The sequence below is a fragment of the Aplysia californica genome, unplaced genomic scaffold (genome assembly GCF_000002075.1).
Source record: "Aplysia californica isolate F4 #8 unplaced genomic scaffold, AplCal3.0 scaffold00868, whole genome shotgun sequence".
In the NCBI taxonomy this organism is placed as follows: Eukaryota; Metazoa; Mollusca; class Gastropoda; order Aplysiida; family Aplysiidae; genus Aplysia; species Aplysia californica.
Genome location: NW_004798138.1, coordinates 196,516 through 207,536, shown reverse-complemented (window position 1 = coordinate 207,536; position 11,021 = coordinate 196,516). Strand labels below are relative to the sequence as shown.

Below are 11,021 nucleotides of genomic sequence, written 5' to 3'. Positions count from 1 at the left end.
GTTCAGAGGTCAAAGACCAGAGGATCAGAGCGAGGATAATAATAAATAATAATGTTGTAGTCATGATGCAGGTTGATTGACTTGAGCGAAGTAGGCCTAGCGTAGATTTGAATGAAGTTGTAAGATAAAACAAGAATCTTGTGACACTTGTCAGTCGCTCACGAAATTCACTCGCGCTAGTACGTGACGGAGCTTACTTCACAGTCAGTCACACCTCACGTGTGTATGTGTGTGTGTGTGCGTGTTTGTGTGTGTGTGGCGCAGTGTGTTGTGTTCAGTGTTCTAAATTTGGACTTCCTGTAACATTTCCGAGGAAAAGGGCCGACCTCGGTCGTCGGCTGTTTCGATCGAAGTTTGATTTTCCGTTGCCTGTGTCACAAGAAATATTCTCATTTTCACAGAAAGTAGAACGCTTTCTGATACTTGCACTTGTTGCCGCTAGATCTAGTCAGCCATCGCCCTCTGTAGACTTAGGTGATGAACGAATGGAAAGAATGACTAATGGGAAAATGCAGTAAGACTTGATCGTCGTCAAAATGAGCTCTCTTGTTTTATTGTTCTAGAATCTAGTTTCAAGTTCAGGAGGAGTAAAGACAACAGATTCGACCACAGCGCTATGGATATGCAAGGGAGTCCAATAGTCATAGATGTGCACTCGGACGAAGGTGAGAAAACAAGGATATAATATATCTAAAACATTATTTGAATACGGCATTGAATAACAGCGTTCATGTTTGTTAAAGTTGGGATGGCAACGGGAAGCCAAAACAGTTTGAATGATGAATGTTCTTCCAGTCCTCCTTCTGCTATAAAAATAATTCAATATCATTGACATTGACCATGCTAAGCTAGAGTCTAGATATCTATAGCCTAATACTAATCTAGACTCTAGATTAGATCTAGATATAGATCAATATCAAGATTTACCAGCCTGAGTTTAGTAACACTTTTAGAAAGAATAAAGGCGATTCATTTTATAGGTTTGGAGTTGGAGGGCACCTCTGCCACTGGAAGCTGTGTACTGTCTTCTTCTTTTTCTTCTTCTTCTCCTTCTTCTCCTCCTCCTTCTCCTTCATTTCCTTTATCTGTCTTTCTGTCTGTCTTACTTTTTCTCTTCACTAAATGACCACAATTATTATAATTGTGTTGATGTCTTTTTCTTTTAAACCAACAAACGTAAGCAATTTTATACATTTCGAATTATTTAGTAATTTCAGTCCTTTGTGAAAGTGGAAGTGGTGCAGTCGTCTATGTGGTACCACCGTGGCTAATATTTTTAGCAGTGATCCCTCTCCTATTTTTATGTTAACAACACAGGTCCCCACCACCTCTGCCCCCACTCCTGTGTATGTTAACAAATTGTGTCCTCACCACTTCTCCTGTATGTTACCAAACAGTGTCCCCATCTCTCCCCCCCCCCCTCCTGTATGTTAACAAATTTAATATAACAATATACAATATAGTGTCCTCACCACTCCTCCCTCTCCCCCCCCCCACCCGTGTATGTTAACAGTGTGTTCCCACCTCTCCTCCCCCCACTCTTGTATGTGGGTGGTTGGCAGGTGCTCTGGTGGGGTTTGCTTCTCTTTCCTATCAAACATCTATCATCCTGATCTCTTCCTCCTTCTTTTTTGTGTAACTTGTTACACTTCTCTTGCAACACACCTCAAATCTTCGGCACTTATATATATAAATGTATGACCTTATTGTGTTGCAAGTCCCATAAAACTCTTACTAAAACTATCTTGTATTGCAAGTCCCATAAAACTCTTACTAAAACTATCTTGTATTGCAAGTCCCATAAAACTCTTACTAAAACTATCTTGTATTGCAAGTCCCATAAAACTCTTACTAAAACTATCTTGTATTGCAAGTCCCATAAAACTCTTACTAAAACTATCTTGTATTGCAAGTCCCATAAAACTCTTACTAAAACTATCTTGTATTGCAAGTCCCATAAAACTCTTACTAAAACTATCTTGTATTGCAAGTCCCATAAAACTCTTACTAAAATTATCTTGCATTGCAAGTCCCATAAAACTCTTACTAAAACTATCTTGTATTGCCAGTCCCATAAAACTCTTACTAAAACTATCTTGTATTGCCAGTCCCATAAAACTCTTACTAAAACTGTCTCAGGAGTGTCCATGTTAACAAATTGTCTCCACCTCCCACTCCTGTGTATATGATATTTATATGTAGCAATACAGGTCCCCACCATTTCTCCTTCCATTCCTCTGTCCTTGTGTCAAAATGTTTCGGTGCTTGTAATTTATTGGGGGAGTGGGGAGTTGTGTGTGTGTGTGTGTGTGTGTGTGTAAAAGGGGGGGGGGGTGGTGGTCAAACTGAAGTTTGTCATAATTGTTATGAATGAACCATTTAAAGGTATTCTAAGGGTTTTTCAGTGATTAAACTTTGAATTCTTCCTACATGTATGCTTATTTTGAGGAGAGTCTCTTATATTAAAAACAATTTTATGTGAATGACAGAACAATAAGTTAATTTTTTGGGCCCAAAGTAAAATTTGTCATAATAGTTATGAATGAAACAGTGTGTCATAACGGTTATGAACAAAACCTTATTCCATGTAATTTACAGTTGTTTTAGGATGTATTTTTAATTTTAACCCAACTAAAGGACATAAAATAGACCTTGCATACATTCTGATATTTTGATTTTTATCATAATAAAGTGTAAAGTGTATGGGTGTGGATTTTAATTAGTATTATACTTTTGTAGTAATGGTTATGAACGAACTATTTATTGTCCATTTAATATATTTTCAGGGCTTTTCAGTGTTAATAAACTTTGAAAACATGTACAGAGGTACATATTATGAGGAGAGTTTCATTTTTATTTAATAAAAGTTTTAAAAAATGAATGACAGATCAAAATGTATTAATTTTAGGTCAAAATTGAAGTATGTCATAATTGTTATGAACGAACCATTTTTAAAAGGTATTCTAAGGGTTTTTCAGTAAATAAACTTTTCAATTCTTCCTACATAGAGGAATCTTATCAAATTTTAAGGAAAGTCTCATAAATGAAGACCATTTTATGTGAAAGACAGAACAATAAGTAAATTTTTGGGGCCCAAAGTAAAATTTGTCCTAATAGTTATGAACAGAACAGTGTGTCATAATGGTTATGAACAGAACAGTGTGTCATAATGGTTATGAACAGAACAGTGTGTCATAATGGTTATGAACAGAACAGTGTGTCATAATGGTTATGAACGAAACAGTGTGTCATAATGGTTATGAACGAAACAGTGTGTCATAATGGTTATGAACGAAACAGTGTGTCATAATGGTTATGAACGAACTTTAAATTTATGCATAACATGCCCTATGACCAGTTTGCGTTTAAAAATAGCTGTTCAATGGTCTTTCATTTATCACTTGACTATAATTAGACCAGAGTGTTATTTTAGACAATTCTAGTCAATGAAACTTGATATAATTGATAGTTTTTTGGTCACTTATTGTTCGTTCATAAACAACTTTTATGACACAAAAAAGCAATTTTATCAAAAATTAATAAAGATTTTATAAACTGTCAATTTTATGTATTTATGGAAGTTGTTTGCTCTGTCTCAAAATATAACCTCAGCCTAGCTGAAGAAAGGAACTTTGCGTATTCATAAATTTGTGTCATCATTGTTATGAACGAACTTTTTGCTATTTCCGTCGTTCAAGTCAGAATTACACCAAAACCATTGCATATACAGCTTTGGCAGTTACTGAGCCTGAAAGAGCAATCATTTGGCTATACAATATGGGTGATTAAAGAATTATTACATGAAGTTGATTTTGGACCTCATTTGTCACACCCAGGTATCCCACCTTTACGCAAACGCTCAGGTATGTTGCTCCAGGATCTGAATTTTGACAGAAACATGCGAGTTTTTCTAGCTGAGCAGTACAATTTGACTACTCAGTTTTTGCTCTCTGTTTTTGTTTGTGTTATTTGAACTTTTATAATTCTAATCTTTAGTTTTGTTGAACTTGAATTTGATTCGAAAGCCTAACAAAGCATATAAAATATAAAACTTATAGTTTTGGTGGTATCGCTTGATGATTCCTTGTCTCAGAGATTCTGAGCTGAGAGATGTCACAGGGCTCCCCAACACCTTTACATCATGTGGAAATATGTTTATATCTTCTGAAATCATCATCATCATCATCATCAGAAAGTGCCAGATCTGAAATTATTTATAGACATCAACGATTCTGGTTCTCCATTTCTCCGCTCGGATGCTCTTAAAAGTCCAGCGTTATCCCAGTGTTTCCGCGTCACTCATCAGTTCAGCTTCTCAAATAAGTTTCTCTTAATCTACCCCTGCCTTGTTTGTCTTCCATTTTTCCAGTGAGAACAAGATGTTCAAAGTCTTAATGTCGATTCTAGTGTCCTCGATCGAAACTGCATTTGTCACGTCTTAATTGAAGAGTTCAGGGGAAAAACGACCATAGTCACAATCAAGAAATTGTGAGGGTGCCGAGTTTAAAAGCTTGTGGACTCATAGCTTCATATTTTTTGTTTGACTGGTGGTTTATTGTTAAGTGTTGTTGAATGGGAAATCTAACAACAATAATCAACCAACAGGTGGACAGAAATACAGTTATAAATAAGAGTCAACAATTGTTCTCTCCTTCCTGTGAGCTGCCCACCTGGATTTCTCTTAGTACTACCTCATTTGATTTTTTTTCCTTCCATGAAATTCCCAACAGTCTCCAGTGGGTGGTTGGCGGGTGCTCTGGTGTGGTTTGCTTCTTCTTTCCTATCAAACATCTTCTATCGTCCTTATCTCATCTTCTTCTTTTTTATGTTTGTTACTCTCTTGTAACAGCTCTAATCTTCTGGCGCTCATATGACCTTATGCAGTTGCGAGCGCCGTAAAACCTCTACTAAAACTAAACTAAAACCACAGTCTCCTGAACTTTCCTTTCTGTTGCTTTCAGTTTCAGTATGTTTAAATAATTGTTCTGCATTCACAGACATCGCAGGGTTAACCACACAAAACGTTGTAATAGAACTCATATATTTCAGCAGGTAGCCATTGAGATGTTTCTATTTTTCAGGATAGGACTCTAATTACAATTGAAGCTGTCTTTATTTAGCAATTGCAATTCTCCGTTTTATTTATATTGCAAAAATATTTGATTTTTCTTCAGTTTGGATTTACCCTTTGTTCTTTATGCAAACAAAGTATGCACTTTCACCTCAAATCAATCTCATTAATTTGGTACTCTCCGCATTTTGCTCACTAAGACTAAATAACCTAAGACATTGTTTAGTATTAAGTGTCCACCTTTCCACTGGCTCTCGGTGCACAGGATTTCAGAAAAACAACAGCAATCTATTGTCTTTGACCAGTAGACACTCCCATATTTACTTGTGTCCCACAGGTGTTTACACGTCCACCACTGATTCTGTTGTTATTTGCATAGATCCATTGTTCCATTTCCGTTTTGGTGGGAAATATTTGTCCATGACTTTTTTTAGTAGACGTACTTCTTCTTTAATAATTTCCTGTTAATAAAAATGGACTATTTTGCTGCTGGTTGCTCGTACGTCGTGTATTCTGTGGACACAAGAGTCAAAAGTTCCTCCTTACTGTGACTGACATACACTAATGTCGTTTAAGATTGTTTCCATTTCTACCCCAAATAGCAGTCTGTTTTATATATCTTATTTTCTCTACACCCTTCAAAAGAGAAAAATGAAAGCAAGAGTATATTTTGTTTGTAAAACAATGTATTTTGTCTGGGTCACTGTACTGTATGGGTGAAAGCTGCCGCTTGTTACTATTTCATTTCTTTCTTTCTGTTCTTTCTGCCTTTCTGCCTTTTCTAATTACATTTTCATGCAGGAACCGTTATCGTGTGAATTTACCTGCCTGTACTCAAACTGTTGTTTCTTATTTACAGATGAAGATGATGATGATGTCGTGTTGGTGAAAGAGGAAAAGGTCTCGCCGTCGAAGCAGCAGGTGGATGAAAAAGACGAGGATGTGATCTTTGTCTCGGAGGTGCCCGCAAGGTCGCAGCGAGGGGCCAAACGCGGGGCGGATAATCGCCCTGCTGGGAGACAGGTTGGTTGGCTTTGTCCTCGTTCTGCTCAATGTCGGTCCTCACCACCTCTCAAAATATTTTAAATGTAAAGATGTCAAAACTCTTTTTGACATTGTTAACCCCAGAAAAATTTTAAGTTATGTTAAAGAAAGAGGACAGTTTAATAGGATATAAGAATATATAGTTATCGTTGTCAGTGTATATACATGACCCTGAAATTAATATTGTATATATATACAAATGTAAATAAGTCTTTACCATATTTACAAAAATTTTTATAAATGTCTGTCCATCCTTTTCGCATGATGATGATTATATGACAGTGTGTAGTTGCGAGCGCTGAAAAACTTTTACTAAAACATGACATGATCCTTGATTTGTTGTGGTGAAACCTATCGGCACTTAAATGACAAAATTGAGTCGGTAGTGCCGTAAAACACCTACTCAGCGATAGTGGCGTAAAACACCTACCCAATCATCAACCACCTCTCCTCCCCCTCCTCCATGTGGGTCCTCACCCAGGGTTCGTACGGGTCGTGGAAAACTGGAATACTCTTGGAAAATTCTTCGAAAGGTCTCGGAAAAACACATTTTTACAGATTTTATTGTAAAACTATTTCCTCGAAGTTTCGAAGGCCTCGGCTTTGCACACTCGGAGGTGTACCATAATATATTTTTGCATGCTGGACGAAAAATCTTCTTCCAAAATGACACGTTCTTTGTCTTGGAAAAAAGAAATCTGGTCTTGAAAATTCTTGGTAAAGTCTTGGGGAAAAAATCTCCTTCTCAGTATGAACCCTGCTCACTGCTCACCCCCTCTCCTTCCACGCCTCGATGAGTCTCTGTGTGTTTGAAGAAACGCAATGTACATCATTCTCCGTTAACTCACTGAAGATTGAAGGATTTTACTATGTACAAGCACCGTAGACTGAAGGTTGTTGGGTTTTTTTTCAAAATTATATATATGTAAAATCTTATCCATTTCACCAACTGTAATGCCCTTTTGACACAATCAAGAACAACTCAAGAACAGTCAACGTTCCGGAGTACAAGTGTCCTTCTCTTCTAGATTATTTCTCATGATTTATTTTTTAAAAAGGTATAAAATTCAATGTTTAACAAATTTACAACATAAAAGACCCCGGGCCCCATGCCACACCAGCCACAAACTAACTAGTTACAGTTTATGAGGAAAGTTACTGTGTACGGGGAAAGTTACAGTTTACGAGAAAAGTCACAGTTTTCTGGGAAAGTGACAGTGTATGGGGAAAGTGACAGTTTACGAGGTCACGTGTGCAAGTAGCACACATTAAAGATTCCTTGGTGGTCCAAAATCGATTAGAGTTGAGGCTTCGGCCCCCACCTGGGCAAAATTCAAAATTTCCTACCAACTGAAAATGTTAAGTGTGTCCCGTGCGCTCATATGACCTTATACCTTATGCAGTTGCGAGCGCCGTAAAACACTTACCAAAAATGAAAAAAAAAGAAAGAAGGTCAGGGAGGTCAAGGGTCAGATTGTCCAACTCTTTATCAGTTTGGCACAGTTACCACGTAGTACTGGTGTGTAGTATGTGTCCAGACTTGTCACTTTGGTATGTCATCTTACATGTCACACTGGTACAAAACCTTGTATGTGACATTGGTTAATATTCTTACAAGTCACTTTGGTATGTAAGCTTACATGTCACTTCTTCTCTATTTAAACATGTATCGTCGTGTTTGTTGCTCTCTTGTAACACCTCTAATCTTCGGCACTTATATGACCTTATTGCATTACAAGTGCCGTAAAACTCTTACTAAAACTTAAAAAACAAACAAACTGCCATTTTCACTGCTGTTTTGTATCTCACCCCCCCTCCCCTCCCCCACAGCCTGGACATGGTGGTCAGCGAAACAACAACAACAGCAACAACAACGACACCAACAGCGATGAGGAGGAGGACCTGTTCCCCCTGCCCACGCTCCCCACCCTCCTGTGCTACCCGCCGGGCTGCGCCCCCATCAACGTAGTGGAAGACATCCTGCGACCTCTTGACCTCTCTCAGGCCGCCCTGCTCGAAGGTCATGACCCTGAAGAGGAGGCAGAGCATCATCCGGATTCTGCGCCGGAGAACGGGGTCCCAGCATGCACCTCCTCCGCGGCTCTTGTCTCGTTGGCAAACGCTCAGGATTCCAAGCCATCGGTGCTCTCCGCTGAGCAGAACGTAACCGCCGACTCTTTTACCGACTCGATTTCTTCTCAAGGCGTGAACGTGAGTGTGGCTTCTCTTCTTCACGCAGCAAACAGCGCAAATAGCTGTTCTGATAATGATTCGATGCAGTTGGATTCGATACCTCACTCAGCAAACAGCGCAAACAGCCAATCTGATAATGACGCGATGCAGTTGGATTCTATACCTCACGCACCAAACAGTGCAAACAGCCATTCTGATAATGACGCGATGCAGTTGGATTCTATACCTCACGCACCAAACAGTGCAAACAGCCATTCTGATAATGACGCGATGCAGTTGGATTCTATACCTCACGCACCAAACAGCGCAAACAGCCATTCTGATAATGACGCGATGCAGTTGGATTCTATTCCAAACGGTGCAAACAGCCAATCTGATAATGATTCGATGCAGTTGGGGTCTATACCTCACGCACCAAACAGCGCAAACTGCCAATCTGATAAAGACTCGATGCAGTTGGATTCTATACCTCACGCTGCGAACATCGCAAATAGCTGTTCTGATAATGATTCAATGCAGTTGGATTCAATACCTTACACAGCAAAAGGCACAAACAGCCAATCTGATAATGACGCGATGCAGTTGGATTCTATACCTCACGCAGCAAACAGCTGTTCTGATAATAACACGGTACGGTTGGAGCCAACAGCTTTCTCATCTGCACAGGACGTGCCAAACAACAGCTCAGGAAGACAGAGTCGTGACCTGGCGGCGTCTACTGACGCAACTGTTGGCACGGTGACCATGCACGAAGTCTCCACAGTGGCGGGTCTGACTTTTGATGCCACGCCACGTACCACTGCTGTGTCATGTGCCACTGCCGCGCCAGACTCCGAATCTGTTGCCGCTGATGTCGTGTCAAAAGATTCTTCCTCCTCCGCAAAAAGTGACCTCAGGGAAGAAAATCCCCTCCCAGTTCCCTCCCCTGCTCCGACACACTTCTCTAATAATAACTCATCGGGATCTACCGCTTGCCTTTCAGTACCAAACTTGTCGTCCGACAGTTCGAGTGAACACAAACTGGACGATTTAGGACTCTCTGGGGACGAAGTGAAGAATTTGATCAAGTTTTTGCCTTCCCTCCTCTCGGAGAACGCCCTGAACAAAACGACTTGTCCGCCTGTGAGTGGCGCTACGGCGTGTGATAAATCAGACAGCGGGCTTTCTGTGAATGTTACAACTTCTGTGATTCCAACGAGTGAAGACCAAGGGGGAGTGGCCATTCCTCAATCTCCAAGCCTCCTCCAAGGAGGAAGTGCCACCGGTCGCCTCCTTCCCTCGGATGAAGGGGAGAAAACCGCAGCTCCTGGATCGTCCTGGGATGAAATGGACGCGAGCGATCGACCCACGGCTCAGGATATGATGTGTCCCAGCCCACCAAAAAAATCGTGTCGCAGTTTACGTTTACGGCAGAGCCATGGTGACGAATACGCAGCCGCACCCACAAGTGGCCAGCGGTCAGAAAAGAGCGGTGTGGAGATGGGCAAACTGGGGGCGGCAAGTGTTGCTGTGTCTAGTGGGAGCGTTGTCGGTTTACGAAAACACGGTCAAAGGAGTGGAGGGTGTTGTCCTAAATCTGGCCAGGTTGCTACTCGATCGTGTGAGACTGGGCCAGCTCAGGGGGGTCAGTGTACGTCCACGTCTGTGTGTGCGTCTGTGTGTACAACTGTTAGTGCGTCTGTCTGTACATCCAGACCTGTCGGTACGTCGTCAACACTTGTGTGTAATTCTGTGATAGCATCGCCTTCTGTGGGAAGTCAGGACAGCTACAGTGCGGGGGATGTTGCGGGAACGAATTCCGTGGGGGATGTGGCAGGAACGAATGCTGGGGGAACGAATTCTATGGGGGATGTTGCGGGAACGAATGCTGCTGAGAAATTGACCAGAAGCCAGTCTCAGCTCAACACCCAAGGCCCTCCTGGCACTTCCTGTCGGTCCTCCCCGCGTACGTCCAGAGGGCCAAAACCGCGGGCTGGTGGCGTGTGTCGGCATCACAAAACGCTGGAAACTAGCCAGTGGGATTGTGCTCAGTGTTTCACCGCGCGGCCAGCGAGGAAGCCCAAGGTCAAAGCTCGATTGTCGCCCGGCAGAAGACGCAGCCAGAGCCCGTTGCAGGAGGGTGCTGTGTCCTCCTCCGTGACCTCGCCTCCTCTCCTCGTATCCTCCTCACCTCCCTCCTCGTCCTCCCAACCCCCCTCCTCATCCACCCAGCCTTCCTCCTCATCCTCTTCAGACGGGCCTGTGGGTCGGGGCAAGAGGCGGAAGGTGGCGGAGATCAGGAGAGCCAAGAGTATGCTGACGAGATCGCATCACGTCGCTGGGAATTCCCCGAGGGACGCACCGTCATCTGTTACTATTCATAGATCGGTGTCCGACTCTGGACTGGTCGGGCAGGCTAACGAAGGGGGGCCCGGTGGTGCCAGGGACGATGTGAGGGGCGGTGCGGGTGGGCGGGGGGAGGGGGCAGACGAGGCGGTCCCCAGCTGTATGTGTTGTAGAAAGGCGTGTCAGCTCAGCGCGTTGTCCTTCTGTGTCGCTGGCCATGGCACGTGCGTCACCTGCCTGGAGGCTCAGGTCAAGGCCGTTCTTACCGGAGATGTCAAGGTCAGTGTTCTGTTGCTTTGTTTTTCTTTTTACCAAAATTTATTCTTGAATTTCCATATCTTGGCTCCATGTTGTGTTTGATGAATTAAGAGATGCTTATATCCCCCCC

The 11,021-nt window shown here is 42.0% G+C and overlaps 1 protein-coding gene across 1 annotated transcript in view; it reads left to right on the top strand.

Annotated features, from left to right (window-relative positions):
* Positions 1–64: 64 nt before the first annotated feature.
* The window catches only part of LOC101862075 (mucin-5AC), a 15,348-nt gene continuing 4,391 nt past the window's right edge, over positions 65–11,021 (top strand). Inside the window, exons 1-3 of the mRNA XM_005110247.3 lie at positions 65–665; positions 5,931–6,094; positions 7,946–10,912. Of these exons, the coding sequence (XP_005110304.1) occupies positions 617–665; positions 5,931–6,094; positions 7,946–10,912 (3,180 nt within the window). The 5' untranslated portion in view covers positions 65–616. The remainder of the gene's footprint in view (positions 666–5,930; positions 6,095–7,945; positions 10,913–11,021) is intronic.